We start from the raw sequence: 17500 nt of genomic DNA, 5'->3' as shown, positions 1-17500 counted from the left end.
GTGTGTGCGGCACGCGGCGGGAAATGATGTGGGGGGCGCGGATGTCCTCGTGTGTTATTAAAAAAGCCAGCATTTCATAAAGTCTCACGCATTCATTAATACTGTGTGTGTGTGTGTGTGTGTGTGTGTGTGTGTGTGAACTATGTATATGTGATGCTCTCTCTCTCTCTCTCTCTCTCTCTCTCTCTCTCTCTCTCTCTCTCTCTCTCTCTCTCTCTCTCTCTCTCTCTCTCTCTCTCTCTCTCTCTCTCTCTCTCTCTCTGTGTGTGTGTGTGTGTGTGTTTGTGTGTGTGCACCCCCATGTATGTATGTATGTCGCATCGAATGTTATAGTTAAGGTCTTTCGAATTATTTTTATTTTTCCTTTGTTCCACCGGTATATATGTATTTTTTTCCTTGCATTTTCCCTTTCCTCACCTGCGTCTGTTTCCTCTTCTGGCTTTCCCCTTCGTATTCTTTTCTCCCTCCCCTCTCTGCGCTCTCCTATTCTCTACTCCTTCCCATTTCTTTTATATTTCTGTTTCCTCTTTTTCGTCTTTTTCTCTGTAAGCCTCCTTCTCATCCCCTCTCTTCCTATGCCATTCCCTTCCTTCCTTTTTCTCCTCTTTTATCAGTTTTCCCCTCTATCCCCAGCTGGGCTCTCCTCTCTGACTCCCTTCCTCCCTCCCTCCCTCTCTGACTCTCTCTCTCTCTCTCTCTCTCTCTCTCTCTCTCTCTCTCTCTCTCTCTCTCTCTCTCTCTCTCTCTCTCTCTCTCTCTCTCTCTCTTCCCTTATTCCCCTCCCTCTCTCCCTCTCCCGTCTCCCCACACGGCTGTTTTTCCCCTCCCCCTTTAGACGTCCCCTCCCATAATCCCTGTCCCACCCTTCCTCCTCCCTTCCCTTCCTTACCAAAGATGACTTTTTCCGCCGCTTAAACTGCCGTCAATAGTGGGAGACGCAAACTTTTCCAGTCCGCAGATTGAAGACTCAAATTCAATATTTAGGTGCAAAAGTGTATTTTTCTGCCACAGATGGATAAAATTAAAAAAGTTTGAAAAAACGAAATAAAAAAAAAAAAGAGAGAAAGAAAGAAATAAAAGTTGTATCGACTGGCGCTGCATCTTGGAAGATTCCGAAGCGGGGGGAAAAAAGTCCGCTGGGTTGGTTGTGTGTGTGTGTGTGTGTGTGTGTGTGTGCAGGGTATTATTTGTTTGGTTTTGTCTGTTGGTTTGGTTGGTTGGTCAGCGGCTCATTTCGAGTATTCGCGGTTTGATTTGCAATGTTAGTGAGTGTTTGCGAGAGTGGAATGTTTGGGCTTAAAGAAATATTATTTTGTTTTAGATTTTGCCACACCGCTGGTATTGTTTTCGCTATTACTAGATACTGTAAACGACTGTGTAGGAGAGAGAGAGAGAGAGAGAGAGAGAGAGAGAGAGAGAGAGAGAGAGAGAGAGAGAGAGAGAGAGAGAGAGTTGATGTGTGCGTGCTGCGCGTACTGATAAAAAGTCAATATTATTGATATTCCCACTAGTGTAAATATGTGTTCGGTGGTACAGGTAAGAGCATTTATCTATATCGCCCCAGGTAGCAGACAGTTACCTCATAACTATACCACGCATTGGAAAATCCTCCGTTACGTGATACTAAAAGCAAAAGCGTCAAGGTGATGGGGCGATCAGTCCTCGAGTAACAAAGTGTGATATGGAGTTGTGTTAGTTTTGCCGCCTCAGTAAATAACAAAAGTCAGTAGTGAACAGGACAGAGCAGCGGAATCGATATGACTTGGAATGGAATTTAGGTGAGGGCGAGGTGTTGGCATCCACCTACACTCCCCTCACACTGGCACAGCGACACCATAACCCCATAAAGAGCGCTACTAAAACACCTGTGAATTGATACCTGTAAACGGCCTCACTCCCGCCCGCCTCTGACTCTCCCTCCCACGTCATTATCCGAGGGAAAGTGAATCTTATTTCCCCGCAGCGCGTCGCGGGAAAACCTCCCCTGAGTACCTCCCCACAAGGTCCACAGTCCCTTGGCCCCGAGTCACCCAGGAGGCATAAAGAAAAAAGATCCCTTCCTTCCTTCCAGACTCAAAGGCAAAAAGTTTGGACGAAATATTCAAATAGAAAAATTATTGTAATTCCTTCCGTGTGTTCGATCTGACGCCCCGAAAGCTCGCCCCTTCACAAAACTTTATTAATTAAGATTTAATTGGGTTCATTTGCCTCCCCCAACCCCCCTCGGGCCGGATAATAGACGGGAGGTGCTTTACCGACCCGGCCTGACCTTCCTTTGTATACACCTTGCCTCGTCTGACCCTTTGGAGTGACACGAACCGCTGACCTCTCGTTATTTTTTTCACACCCTTACCTCACCGCCCGGCGTCCCATCACCACGGAGTTTTGGAGCCTCAATCAGTCAGTCAGTCAGTCACTTTAACATCATTTCCAGTCTTGCGTCACCCTCACTTGTATCCCTTCCTGGTATATTTCTAGCGTCTCCTAACAATAACACCAGAACTCAAGAGGATGGTTATCGAGAGAGAGAGAGAGAGAGAGAGAGAGAGAGAGAGAGAGAGAGAGAGAGAGAGAGAGAGAGAGAGAGAGAGAGAGAGAGAGAGAGAGAGAGAGAATCTACATATATTTACATAGAGACACAGACCACATGGAGGGTTTGGTGGGTAGCGGGGGTTAATCTGCCTCATAACATTAGCAGTTGATCAAATAATCGTGCACTTTACTGCTCACTGGGTAACAGACAGCACTTTTTTTTCATTTATTTGTCCACGATTCCACCTTACTTGACGATTATTTTACATGTATATCACACTCTTGTAGTTTATTGGTCCTGGGAGTTATATAATGAAATGCAGTTGTTGTTTATATGCCAGAGTGGGGAGAGAGAGAGAGAGAGAGAGAGAGAGAGAGAGAGAGAGAGAGAGAGAGAGAGAGAGAGAGCAACCCAGCAACAGCACCATTTCTTTTACCCTTCTTACTCCTACATTCTCTCCCTCCCTTTCCTCTCCCCTCTCTCTCTCTCTCTCTCTCTCTCTCTCTCTCCTCTCCTCGCTTCTCCTCTCCTCTCCTCTCTCTCCTTCGCTCCCGCCCTTCCAACAACTCCCCCCATCCCCCACCCCACCGCTCCCGTCAGCCTCACTACTCACTGCAGATTTTAAAACTTTCTTATGAGTAGTGCAGATCAAACTTTGTTGGGTTCCGTCCTCCTCTCCTCTCCTCCTCCCCCTCCTCTCTCTTATTTATCCTTCTCTCTTTATATACTAATTTTATTGGCTTATTAAATTTTGCCTTCTCTCTTTTCTGTCTGTTCGCCTTCAGCTTGTTTTAGGATTCGTGTTTTTTTTTTCATATATATATTTTCCAATCTGTAGGAAAAGAGTTATGTTTTTGCTTTGTTGGTCTTGATTTTTAGTTCATTTTTTTCATAATTTTTCCTCATATCGTCACCACAGCCATGTTTTTTTTTCTTTTCTTTCTCTCCTCTTTCTTTCTTTTACATTTTTTAGCTCATATAATTCTCTCCTCCAAGGTGCATAATTTTCTCCGCACTTTCCTCCTCCTCCTCCTCCTCCTCCTCCTCTTTCTCCTCGTCTTCCTGCTTTTCTTCTTCCTTCTCGTCCTTATCCTTCTCCTCCTCTGCCTCCGCCTCCTCCTCTCCTCGTGCTAAATAATAAGGAATCACTTCGACACATTCAGTAAATTTCAAGCCTCAGCTGCGCATTAACTCACGTACTTAGTGAGCGGCGTCTTTTGCGTCTGATACAAATGTCCTCAGTTCAAAGAAAGATGACGATTGACTTTGCTGCTCATAGAAAAATGCTGAGACAAGAACGGAGTAAAACACATGAGCTCTTGGATTTGGTTTTGCAGCGTAAATAAATCATCTTGCTTTAATGCACGTGGCAGTTGTGGTCGCTCTTGTTGCTGTTGTTGTTATGTTTAATAGTTTGATTGATTGGTTTATGTCAGTGTAATGAATTGATGAGTGGCTAGTCTGAGTGAGGGGAAGTTTGGTGTGATAGGTAAAGAATTGTAATGTGTGGATAAGGTTGAGTGGATTGGCATGACTTGGGATGGAAGACTTTGGTAACTGTAAAGTGCACGTGCTCTGTTATACATCTTCTCTTCCTCCTCCTCCTCCTCCTTCCCTTACCTTCCCTTCTCGTTTTATTTTCACTTACATACCCCTTTATCTCTCTCTCTCTCTCTCTCTCTCTCTCTCTCTCTCTCTCTCTCTCTCTCTCTCTCTCTCTCTCTCTCTCTCTCTCTCTCTCTCTCTCTCTCTCTCTCTCTCTTTCCCTTACCCTCACTTCTACCATCCTACATCTTCCTGGAACAAACACAATCTTCCCTTCACTTATGCATCTTCTCTTTCCCTTTATTCTTTCCCATATTTTACTATCTCACTTTCCCCTCACTTAAACACTCTCTTCCCTCTTTCTCTCTCTCTCTCTTCCTTCCTTTACCTTCCTATCACACTCCCCATCATTTAAACGACCTTTTCTCTCTCTTCCTTCCCTTACATTCCCCTCCATCCCTCACACACCATCTCCCCCATCTTCCTTCCCTATCTTTCCATCCATCCCTCCCCTCAGTTACACAACCTCCTCTCTCCCTCTTCCTTCCCCCACCTTCCCGGCACAACTGCAGCCCCTTCCTCCGTGTCTGTCCTTCCCTCCCTTCCATCAGCGCCGCGTGGCCGACACACTAGCGCTCGTAATCAGGTTATGACTGATTGGTCATTTTTTCTCGACCTGTCTCGTTAAAGCTCTCCTCGGTGCTCTCGTATCCCGCCCTTACAGCCTTGGAGGTGTCCGCTGGATATCGCAAGGCTAGTGACGGTGGTGGTAGTGGTGGTGGTAGTATAAGGGTACGTCCTGCGAGGCTCTTTGATGAATTTATGACCTGCAATACAACCGTGATAAGAAGAATACCGCTACTTTCAGTTTTGCAAGGATGTTCCCTGTGTATTTTCAATGAGTTTTCTTGAGTACGTTTATAACGAGCAGTGCATTCATGCTGAGAAGAACAAGAGTAGTGTTCACTTGATATAAGACTGAGTAGTGTATTTATCGAGTTTCTTTGATATTTTTTCTTTACTTACAATAAAAAAAAAAAAGCTAACTTTGCATGCTCCGTTCCGCTCCACCCCTCGCCCTTCATTCTTAACAGTTTCCGACCATTCCTACTCTGCAGTTGCCTTTTTCCTTCTTTGTTTCAAGTTCCTTTGTGTTTTGTGCCATCATGATCAATATTAAACGTTTCTAAATGAAAGTTAATCTTCAAAAAAATTCCAGGTTATGGCGTGCATTCGATTACCAGCGAATTTAAAACCTGAGGGGAGGGTAAAGGGGAACAGAAAAGACGGGATAGAGGGGAGGAGAGAGAGAACGAGGGGGAGAAGTAAAATTTTGGAAAATGGTGCAGAGAGAAGGAAGAGGAGGAGGAGCAGTAGCAGCAGGAGGAGCAGAGGGGAAGAGGAAGAGGAGGAGGAGGAGGGAGGCAAAGGAAACGAAGCGGTGATAAAGGAATGAATTGAGGGAGACTGGGAAAAAAGGGGGGAATAAATAAAAATTGGAGGAGGGAAGCAAGAAAAGGATGAATGAGGAGTGAAAGGAGGGGAATAAGTGAGAGGAGGGAAAGTGAGGAAAATGCACACAGGGAAAAATAGGAAGAGCAGGAGCAGGAAAAGCACAAAAATCGAAGTAAGCATTAATGACGAGGATGGTGACGAAACAAACCTAACAGATTAAAAGTGAACGCGGGGAAAAATAACCATTCAGAAGGCGTGGTTTGAGATTCATTGGGGAGAGAAAATAGAGAAAACGAGTGAGAGGAGGAGAAAGACGAGGACTAGGTGGAGGAGGAGGAGGAGGAGGAGGAGGATAATAGCACTGGCGAAGCTCTGCGTTCCTGGCAGTTCTCCACCATCTCCGCCAGTTTACGGCGGTAATATGAAGGGCTCCTGGGGCAAGAAAGAACCACGCCACCCACACAGCCCCGCGCCTCCCCTCGGGGCCGCCTCTCTCGCTCCCGCCTCGCCCAACCAGAAGGCGTGCACGGCAAAAATCATAAGCGTTTTTATCTTGATTATCTGGAGTCATTCATTTATATTCATTTATATATATCGTAGGTTTTGTCATTTTTCACCGGTAATTAAAGTTGAGTCTGGTTTTGTGCGGTACTCTTAGTCGTAATTAAAGTGATGTTTGTGCAGCTGACATTACAGTAAACACGTGAAGTGCATTGCTCTGCTTGTACAGTTGACATTACAGTAAACACGTGAAGTGCATTGCTCTGCGTGTTAGTGTGAGTGTTGTGCTAGAGTGCATGAGTCACGTGATTCTAGCATAATTACTTGTTAGGTTCCTGTTGATGCGTTGTTTTATTTCAACTTTTGCTCTCTACCTCTCTCTCTGTCTCTCTCTCTCAACCTCGGTTATTAAAAAGAGCACAAATAAAAGTGGTTTTATTGCTTTTTGTTCGCCGGGAAATATTAAGCACTTGAGCTATTTGAGGTGAGATTGCATATATTGTGTCATTCGTGGTGAAATAATACATAAATGCTGTGTGTGTGTGTGTGTGTGTGTGTGTGTGTGTGTGTGTGTGTGTGTGTGTGTGTGTGTGTGTGTGTGTGTGTAGCAGTCTGAGCCAAAGAGCTCGTCCAGGTGAAAGAAAAAGGCTGCTCCAGTAACGAGTTTTTAATGTGACTGTTTAGGAGAGAGAGAGAGAGAGAGAGAGAGAGAGAGAGAGAGAGAGAGAGAGAGAGAGAGAGAGAGAGAGAGAGAGAGAGAGAGAGAGAGTATAAGGATGACGAAGGATTAGCCATCATATGTTCCCAGCGTCAATCGTCTCATTGCTCTTCCCTTCTCTCTATCGATCACCCACGTTGTTCTCAGCCTGCGAGGGAAAGAAGCGCCTGTTATTCAATGCATGACAAAAACCCTTCACTCGTCTGTTCTTCAGTAAACGTACACACACACACACACACACACACACACACACACACATTTAAATTAACGCAAGAGAATACGTCACAGAGACATTGTAGCAGAGAGAGAGAGAGAGAGAGAGAGAGGGGGGGGGATGAATGTTGAGATAAAGGAGGAGGAAGTCAAGGGAAGGAGGGAGGAAGGGAAGAAGAGAGTTGGGCATCCTCCAAATTAAATGAGAGGCGGTTTTTGGAAAATGAATTGCCACATTACTAACGCGGGACGAGGCAGTGCGTCTTAACTTTTGCTGCCGAGGCTGTGGAGGCGAATCGCAAGTGGCCGCCACATCATCCCTCCCACGCCCATTATATTACATACACATCTACCGCCACAGTCAATACGAGCCGCCTTGCGAATGAAAACCGAGACAGAAAACGATGTATGGGTTTCTTAGGGAAAATAGTTGTTATATTAGAGATGATGTACGTTGACTTGATGTTGAAGGCTATTGAAAGTCTTTTCTTAAAATGGATGACTGAAGATAAAGTTAATTAACGTGTAAATGATCTTGTCCCAGTTAAAGGAAGAAACGAGAAATTACTGCTCTTTTAAATTATAGATGTCATGTATTAAATTTACATTGAAAGTTGAACGTACTTTAAGAATATAATAGATACAGAAAAAAGCTAGTCTGGTGGTGAATTATCTCTTCAAAGCAAGGCAGACGAGGAATCGTTACATTTGTACATGCACATCCGTAGCTTGACGCTTATTTACACGTTGTGAAGTGCTATAAGAGACACTGGTGGCATTAGAGACAGGCAGGCAAGGTGAGACACATGCCTTAACTCATTACGTGGATATCTTTCCCTTCATTCCCCTCAACCTAACTTTTCCCTCCATTTCAACAACACTTTTTCCCCTTTCCTTGCCTCCCCCTTACACACCATCCCCCTCCCCCTTCTCACCCGTGGTCCCCCGAGTGGTGAAAAATGGGCCGTCATTAAATGTTCAACAGGAACGATTAAAAGACAGCGGCAACGTTTCTTCATTAATGTGTCTCATTTGTTGGCGTATTATATCCCATCTGCGTTATCCCAGTTCGCTCGACACCTCTCCGCCCTCTCCACCCTCTCCACCAGCGCCGCTTCCACCGCCCCGCCTCCCCCCGGCCGACCTATGGCGCCTCCCTGCTACCATACGAGTAATTTGAAGTCAGAGTAATGGTGGAGTTCGCTCGGGCGAGGGGCGCGCCCACTCCTCCGGCTCGTGCTGAAGACGTGTGTTGATACGAAGGTCTGTGAAACCGGGCGGTAGACGATGAAACGACGGCCGCTGCTCTGGCCACGTCGCCTCCCATTACACATGAAAAATTGTGACCAGGAGCAAGTGTGTGCCAAAATATGGGCGATTTTTAATGAGGATTTTAATCACATTCACTTTTATTATAATCATTTGGGGATGAGTGAGTCGGAAGCAGCGCGGCGGCACCGTGGGTGAAAACATCCCGGGATTGTGTTGCTGATCCACTGGGAGGCGAGATAAGGGAGGCCCGGGAGGTGAGGGGAGGGAGGGAAGGGAGATAAGGTGGGTGGAGGGAGGCAGGAGGCGGCAGAGAAATGGGAGATTATTTTGCTCCTCGATTACATGAAATTGGAATATGTGTCATTTATTAGATTTGCTCACTAATCCATCACTTCATTCTATTTTGTTGCCTTTTAGTTCATAGTGCTGCCTTGATGAAAAACTTGCCAAACAAACTGTAGGCTCTAAGGAATCCCCAAAAGGTTCGCGGGAGTCGGCGCGGTGCTCGTGGGAATCATGCAGAGCTGATTAGTCATCCGGCATGCAGCAAAAATGAAGAAATTATTGTAGTCCTTGTCAAAATGTTTAAGCTCTTCATGAATGCACCTTCTCCCATCAAAAGGGAATAGCAAGTCAACCCCAAACGGAAAACATGACGATTTTTCCTTTCAAATCTGCCTTCCTTCCTGCGTAGGACTTGGCGAGCCCCGAGATGGGCAACACGAGCAGCATGAGTTTGAGTTCTCTGGCAAACTCTCGCTCTTTCTCGCAAGAGAAGACGAGGCAGAGTGGAGGCGAGCGCTCCCTCCCGCCTTTCATTAATCCTCGCGAGGACGCTTCATTGTCATCACTTGTGATTTATCACTAACGAGTAGAGCGCTATGTTTTATTCATACCGGAGCCACGTAGCTGTATCTCTGTTCCCGCCGCCGCCACGCTCACGCCAAATGCCGGTGGTGAGTTAAAAAAAATCGCGTGGGGTAATTTGTGTTGAGTCGACTGTTGGTGAAGACATTGCGACCTTAATGGGTGCCGTAAAGTGTCACTTCCCGCGATGTTATTAATGAGTGGCTGCCTCCAAGGGTGCCGCTGAGTGATGAAGACTAGGCCTCTCGTGACCCACTCCTCGCGGTGACCTCGCACCCTCCACGACGCTGCTGAGGTTGTCTCTTTCAGAAAAAAAGGGGAGAAATTTGAAGTAACCGTCTTAATCTTCTGTCAAATATTCAGGACGCTCGTCCCCGCCATTAGCTAGAACGGATAACAGAGCGGGTTTTTTCATGTTCCTTGCGAGGCTCGTCAGGGCGGCGTGAGTGAGCGGCAGGATTCACGGGGCCTCACTGACTCGACCTCGGAAATTAAGAATCTAGCTTGGGCGTCGCTCTCTCACGACCATCGTCACATTTTCCTTTCCCGTTGATTTATCAAGAAGTAATGAATGTCTTGTGGCGTCTGCTTGAATGAACTTTTGAGTTTTTAGAGCTATGTAAGGTTAAGAGTTTGACGTCATATTTTGTTTATATTACAACATTTGTGTTTCAGAACACTAATGACTCTGATGTCCATTACAGATCTTCATGCACAAGTCTGCCATGCAGATGCACAACCGCGATACTCACCGCACCGAGGTGAAGCCGCACCAGTGTCAGCAGTGCCTGAAGTCCTTCTCCTCTAACCACCAGCTGGTGCAGCACATTAGAGTGCACACCGGCGAGAAGCCATACAAGTGCTCCTACTGCGACCGACGCTTCAAGCAACTCTCCCACGTGCAGCAACACACCAGACTCCACACCGGTGAGTACCCGCGGGGCACCACACAGGGGGGAGGGAGTCAGGCTCTCTGGGTGATGCACGGCATCTGCACGTCTCCATAAAACATAGTTGCTCAGAACTCGTGACTTGCTGCAGCGCCAAGTTTAGCGTGATGACACGGGGACCAAGACAGATCTCTTTATCACGTTTGTGTGTGTGTGTGTGTGTGTGTGTGTGTGTGTGTGTGTGTGTGTGTGTGTGTGTGTCGCGTGCCTCTGTACAGGCGTCTCAGCGCACACACTAGTTCACCACAAGACTCAGACAGGGAGGAATGGGTAGGGTAACTGAGTATAATCATCGGGTGGCATTTCACCATTTCTTATTCACCTGCCGCCGTGATGAGTCGGCCACACACCATCTTGCATAGCGGCCTCTTATGTCTGTCCACGTGCTCATCTTTCACATGCAAACTCACACCTTCCATAAGCCCCTCACTCCCCTCCTTCACCCCGCCACACACTAGCTCCCCTCACCCCTCGCGGCCTCACTTTAATTTCCCCTTCGCCGGAAAGGGGATCGCGACACCCTTGCTTCAGTAATTTCGGAGTCTCGAACATTAATGTTTTCCCCTCAAAATTTAAAGGACTGCTGGCATTTTGTTCCCCACTCACCCACCAACCCACCACCCATGCATCCATCCGTTGACCCTCGCGCCCACAGCCTCACCCGCACAATACTTACGAGTGGACACAAGAGAATCAAATTGAAGGCAAAGGTACACGAAGATGAACAGTGAAATTGCCTGATATCATGTAGCTCAGTGACGCCGCAGAGAGACAGAGAAAGAGAGAGAGAGAGAGGAGGTAGTAAGCCAGTCATGGTTATTAACTAAGTGTCAAAGACGGCATGGCAGACAAAGGAGGTTCATTAAAGAATTCCTTTTTGCGTTTCTTTGTCTTGCAAAAGAAAGCGGCAACAGTAAAAATACATGCTTAAGTATATACTCCGATTTTTTTCTATAATAATGTTGTGCGTGTTATTTTTTCGGCTTTTAACGTGAGAGAGAAGAGTGCTTGAACAAAATAATGCATCTTAACGTAATGGCAGTATTTAGTGAGGGGGGTGCATGCAGGGGAGGGGCTGGAGGAGGAGGAGGAGGAGGAGGAGGAGGAAAGGAAGAAGGGGAAAAGAAGAGAAGCAGGAGGAGCTTGTGCTGTTGCTTTTTTTTCTTTTGTCTTTTTTTATGATTCTGTAGAGCCTCTGTAGCTTTCACGAGCGAGGGTTGGAAGTAAACAGGAGGGAGGGAGGCTTTCTCTCTCTCTCTCTCTCTCTCTCTCTCTCTCTCTCTCTCTCTCTCTCTCTCTGGTGGCGAGGCAGCAGGAAGACGATAAAAAATAGTGAAAGGAATATATGAAAGAGGAAGAGAAGAAACAGGGAGACGGGGAGGCTTTTGGGGTAAGAGGAAGTATGAGGAAGACACAGAATATAGGATGAGGAGAAGTAAGGAAGAAAGACAAGTAAGAGAAGGAGGAAGGAGAAAGAAAGAAAAGTAAGAGGAGGAGGAGGAGGAGGAGGAGGAGGAGAAGAAGGAAGTGCAAGCAGGATCCAGGGAGTTAGTTCTCCTTTATGGAAGTCGAGGCCAAAATTCGGAGCCACGTGAAACAAAAGGCTGAGTTATGTTTGCAGAATATTCAAATTGGGTCATAAAGTAAAGTGGGTCCCGGCCCTTGTGACCCTCCTGCTGCTGCTCCTACTCCTGCTGCTGCTGCTGCTTCTCCTGCTGGTGCTGGTACTATTGCTACTACTGCTGCTGCTACTACTACTACTACTAATACTAATACTAATACTAATACTACTAATAATAATACTAATACTAATATTACTATAACTATCGTGTATATCATGCTTCTGCTACTCCTCCTGTTAGTGCTACTTGTACTCCTATTACTACTACTACTACTAATAATAATAATAATAATAATAATAGTAATAATAATAATACTATTGCTATAACTACCGCGAATATCATGATTTTGTGTCTTCTGCTAATGCTGCTGCTACTACTACTACTACTACTACTACTACTACTACTACTACTATCGTGAACATCCTACTCCTGCCAGTGTTACTACTACTACTACTACTACTACTACTACTACTATTACTACTAGCTCTTCCTCCTCTTCATGTGCTGCTCCTGCTGTAGTCTCTTTTACTGCTTGCACTTGTTTCTTTCCTCCATTACTACCACATTTAAATCCCATGTTCTCTCATACCCCTCCCTTCCTCTTCCGGTACTTCTTTGTTATTCCTACTTAGTCTCTCTCTCTCTCTCTCTCTCTCTCTCTCTCTCTCTCTCTCTCTCTCTCTCTCTCTCTCTCTCTCTCTCTCTCATTCCACCCCATTTCCCCTTTCCTTATTTTTCAACTTTTTCCTTTGTTATTCTTTCGGTGTGGTAATCAGATTTTACGAATCACCTTAATTTTCTCGGGTGTTGATATGTATATGTATTCATTTTTTGCGTTCCTCTTCCACTTTCTGCTTATTGGTTTTACTTCTTTTCCGCTTCTCCCCCTTTATTTTTATTTAACGGTGTGCCTGTGCTCTCTCTCTCTCTCTCTCTCTCTCTCTCTCTCTCTCTCTCTCTCTCTCTCTCTCTCTCTCTCTCTCTCTCTCTCTCTCTCTCTCTCTCTCTCTCTCTCTCTCTCTCTCTCTATCCGACACCTGCTATATTACAGACAGCCTTAGTAAGAGCCAATAGGTCTGCTTCTACTGCTCTTTTTTGTTCTCTCTCTCTCTCTCTCTCTCTCTCTCTCTCTCTCTCTCTCTCTCTCTCTCTCTCTCTCTCTCTCTCTCTCTCTCTCTCTCTCTCTCCTTAACTTTAAAGAATACCCGCCCACTTCCCCCTCGCAATTCCTGTCCACACACGTAAATATAGATAAATGGCTCTTGTTTGGAATGCATCAAAGTTGGCCCACGAGTATTATTTTTTCCTCCAGCCATCATGGAAGGATTGGTGGAGGGAGGGAAGGAAGGGGCAGGGAGGTGGTGGTGGTGGTGGAGGCAGTGGTAGTGGTGGTGGCGGTGGTGGTGGTGGTGGTGGAAGGGCGGGTGTGGCTCTCTTGGAAGTTGTTTGAAATCAGAAAAGATAAAGTGCGGGGAGATGAGAGAGAGAGAGAGAGAGAGAGAGAGAGAGAGAGAGAGAGAGAGAGAGAGAGAGAGAGAGAGAGAGAGAGAGAGAGAGAGAGAAATGGGATAGGTAGGGATGCTAGAAAGATGTATGTTTGAGAGCGAGAGAGAGAGAGAGAGGGAGGGGGCTGCGGGCAAAGGGTTTTAGATGACGTGTAGGTGAGGAAAGGGCAAGAATCGGCGAGGACAGTACCGGAAAAGATGGTGGTTTTGCAGCGAAGACGAAGAACGGTTGAACGTGTTCGAGGAGATAAAATGTTGGGTCGAGATACACCTGAGGGGGAAAAAAATAAAGAGAAAGGGTAACTAACTTTTCCTTCTCATTTTCCTTCTTCTCCCCCTTCTTTTCTATTTTCCTTCTTCTCCTCCTCCTTTTCCCTCCTGCACCCCCTTCATTCGTAAGCTACACCCATCTTCACCCTCAACTCGTCTTTATGTGTGATATTTGTGAGGGAAAGGCTATAAACTGAGGAGACGAGGGGGAGCGCTGCCCCCCATGGATAATAAAAGAGCTGACGAGGCACCCGGGTGGAGCTCTCCTGTGTTGGTTGGGATGCCGTCTGTCGCCATGCTCGTGTATGCCAACCCACCACCACCACCACCACCACCACCACACCACCACCACTACCACAATCTACATCAACACTTTCTCCATTACTACAACCACCACCGCTGCCGCCGCCACCTGGAACACCAGCACCACCAGCACCACCAGCACCACCACTGCAGTTAACACCGCCACCAACACTACTTCCTTCACCACCACCTTTATCTATCGTTCTTTTTATTCGTTTTTCCAAGCGACCATTTTTTTTAACGTTTCTGTAGCAACCGCCAGTGGTCGCGTGCATAGCCAGTTAGGTGTGTGCGTGTGTGTGTGTGTGTGTGTGTGTGTGTGTGTGTGTGTGTGGCGGATACACAAAGCTGTGGCGGTGCTTGGGGTCGGCAGGAGTTGAACCGTGCAAGTCTGGTTGAAAATTGAGAACTCCTTGTCTCTGTGGATTCTGGCACAGGGTTCTGAAAGGAGGGACAATTTTATGCTCCAGAATATAAAATTGATTGCCTATAAAATCACATCCCGCGCGCGTCTCCAAGGAATTATTTCCATGCTTAATATCTTCATTCTTATTCTCTCTACGTACCATTTTATCTTCTCCCTTCTCTTTTTTTTTGTTTCTTGTTTTTTTCTTCGTCTTTTCAGCGGCGTTATCTTCTATTTTTCTTTTCTTTCATCTCTGTGCTTTTATTTGTCATCATCGTCATTCTCCTTTTCATTCTCTTTCATATTTTTAGACTCTTCTTTCTCTCCTTCCCAGTCTTTTTATCTTCTCTTCGTCGTCGTTCTCCATCTTCTCTTCCTCTTCAGAATTCTCTTCGTCTTCCCCTTAACCTCTTCGTCATTGTTCTTTCCTTTTCATAATCCTCCTCTTCTTCCCAGTTTTTCCCTTTCCTACTTCTCTTCTCAAATCTTTTCTTTCTTCTTCATCGTCATCTTCCCCTATCTCCTCCTCCTCCTCCTCCTCCTCTTCTTGATCCCAGTCTTTTATTTCTTTTACTTCTTCCTCCTCATCGTCATCCTACTTTACATCCTCTTACTTCTCTATCTCTATAGAATCTTCCCTTTCCTCCTCTTCTTCTTCTTCCTCCTCCCAATCTTCTCCCCGTTCCTCGTCGTCGCTTGTGACATAATCCCACGTCACTTGGAAGGTACGTTTTGTTCATTTCTTTCGCGTGAAGTGCCGCCCTCATCTCCTTGATCACCCGTGAGCTCTGCGATTATCATGCTACCAACATTAAATTTCTCTCTGTTCCTCTCTCTCTCTCTCTCTCTCTCTCTCTCTCTCTCTCTCTCTCTCTCTCTCTCTCTCTCTCTCTCTCTCTTGTTTATCACAATTTCATTTAATTCCGGTTGGTTTCCGTCGCCTCATTCTCTTCCTCATTCTCCCTCACTTACCTCTCCATCTCCTTCTCCTTTTAATACTGCAAATTGCTCCTCTGTGACCCAAAGACTGTGTCCCTCTATTCTATATCTGATGGCCGTTTAGCACACAGCCGGAGGGGTGGAGGGCTATCAGCTGCCTCATTATTGGGGCGAGACTGGCCGTGACCCTCCACACACACACACACACACACACACACACACACACACACACACACAGAAACATCGACTCTCACTAAATGTTGCTTTCCCTGTGAGACCACCTTAGTGGAATGTATGTGGCTGTGGAGGAGGAGGAGGAGGAGGAGAAGAAGGAAGGAAAGGAGGGAGGGAGGGAGGAAGGGAGGGAGTGGTGAGAGAGTAGGAAGGAGAGAGGGAAGGAGGGAGGGAGAGTTAGAGCTAATGGGGGAGGGAAATTAATGAGGGCTAGACAGAGAGAGAGAGAGAGAGAGAGAGAGAGAGAGAGAGAGAGAGAGAGAGAGAGAGAAATTCTGAAGAAAAAAAAACACACGAGAGAGGAGTTAGAATAAAGAGACATAAGGAAATAGGACGAAAGAGAGAAAGAAGACGAGATATGGGAGACAGAAGGACAGACAGAGAGAGAAAAGGAGTAGAAGAAGGAAGACGAGAGGAAGAAGGAAGGCGGGAGGGGAGGGAGAGAGGGAGGGGAGGAGCTTAAGCCATCGCGGAGAGAGCCTCGTAAGTGGACCGGGACCATTACAAATTGTCTCGTTGAGGGAAGAGATGAAAGGGGACGAAGAGGCGTTTGGAAGCCTTACGAGATCTTGACAGGAGTTACGCGGCCGTAGGGGAGAATATGGGAGGCGGCGGTAGGGGAAGGAGAGAGAGAGAGAGAGAGAGAGAGAGAGAGAGAGAGAGAGAGAGAGAGGGAGAGGCGGGAGGAGGGACAGGAAAGTGGCAGGAGCGGGAGAGGAAAGAGTGGGAGAAAAATGATAGGAAATGGTAGCATGTAGATGAGAAGTGTGGCTCGGAAGTGAGAGAAGGGTGCTAAGCGGTACGTGAGTGAGTGTGTGAGTGACTATGTGTGTGTGTGAGTGACTATGTGTGTGTGTGTGTGTGTGTATGTGTGTGTGTGTGGTAATTTAGAGAATGTGGATGAATGTGTGGATGGATAAGAGAGAGAGAGAGAGAGAGAGAGAGAGAGAGAGAGAGAGAGAGAGAGAGAGAGAGAGAGAGAGAGAATATTATGGAGATCTTCGTTTTAGGGAGGTGGCCCCAGCCTTCACTCTCCTCCTCCTCCTCCTCCTCCTCCTCCTCCTCCTCCTCCTCCTCCTCCTCCTCCTCCTCTTCCTCTTCCTCTCTTCCTCGTTCTCCCATGCTCCTCTCTCCCAACAATCCCCACTCCTCTTTAACCATCAGTATTCCTCCTCCTCCTCCTCCTCCTCCTCCTCCTCCTGATCCCTGAGTAGAAAGCCCCGAGGTAAAGGAAGCCACAGGGATATATGCGGAAAATGAAAATCGAGTATTATTGAGAATATGCTTATTGTTATTATTAGTGTTACGTTTATTAGTGTAAGGAAAGGCTCTTCAGTTTTAAAATAAAGGAATGTTATAATAGAAAAGAACATTGTTTGAATAACAACACCATTACCATCATTACTACTACTACTTCTACTACTACTACTACTACAACCACCACCACTACCATCACCACTAGCACTACTACTGCAACCACTTCTATCATCACCACTACAAACACTACTACTACTACTACAACAGCCACCACTAATACAACCATGACTACTACAACCACCACCACTGCTACTGCTACTACTACTACTACTACTACTCTACATTAGTCATCAGGAACAACGGACACAGTCGGAACAAGAGGTTAAGAAGGGCATTGTCCAAGATTCCCATTATTACCAGTGTCACTCGTGCTCCGTAGAAGGGAAGTTTAATTTGGGTAAAAATGTGCTGGAGAAGACGGCGGGAGTCGAGTCGGGAGGCGGGAGCTGGGCAGAGGACTTTCAAAGGCGCTAAAGAATGTGACTCCAATGTATCTGAGGAACTGAAAGATGTCCTCCATTTAAGAGATTGGCAGGCTAGTGGTGGTGGTGGTGGTAGCCGAGAGAGAGAGAGAGAGAGAGAGAGAGAGAGAGAGAGAGAGAGAGAGAGAGAGAGAGAGAGAGAGAGAGAGAGAGAGAGGGATAAAGAAGAGGGAATGTAGTTATATTGCAAGATTTTTTTTTTGTCCTTATTTTCTGTTCATATTATCTTTCGTGTCAGAGAGAGAGGGAGAGAGAGAGAGAGAGAGAGAGAGAGAGAGAGAGAGAGAGAGAGAGAGAGAGAGAATGTAGTTATTTTGCAAGGCTTTTTTCTTACTTCCTTTACGTATTATCTTTTCTTAATTTCTTTC

General features: G+C 46.2%; 1 protein-coding gene across 4 annotated transcripts in view; it reads left to right on the top strand.

Annotated features, from left to right (window-relative positions):
* LOC135105494 (zinc finger protein 384-like) overlaps positions 1 to 17500 on the top strand; it is a 224105-nt gene that overhangs the window by 130051 nt on the left and 76554 nt on the right. For all 4 annotated transcript variants that reach the window (XM_064013629.1, XM_064013628.1, XM_064013630.1 and 1 more), the window contains exon 3: positions 9809 to 10031. In XM_064013629.1, coding sequence (XP_063869699.1) covers positions 9809 to 10031 — 223 coding nt within the window. The remainder of the gene's footprint in view (positions 1 to 9808; positions 10032 to 17500) is intronic.

This window comes from Scylla paramamosain, chromosome 12, assembly GCF_035594125.1.
Source record: "Scylla paramamosain isolate STU-SP2022 chromosome 12, ASM3559412v1, whole genome shotgun sequence".
Taxonomy (NCBI): domain Eukaryota; kingdom Metazoa; phylum Arthropoda; class Malacostraca; order Decapoda; family Portunidae; genus Scylla; species Scylla paramamosain.
This window is presented reverse-complemented; position numbering and strand designations above follow the sequence as displayed.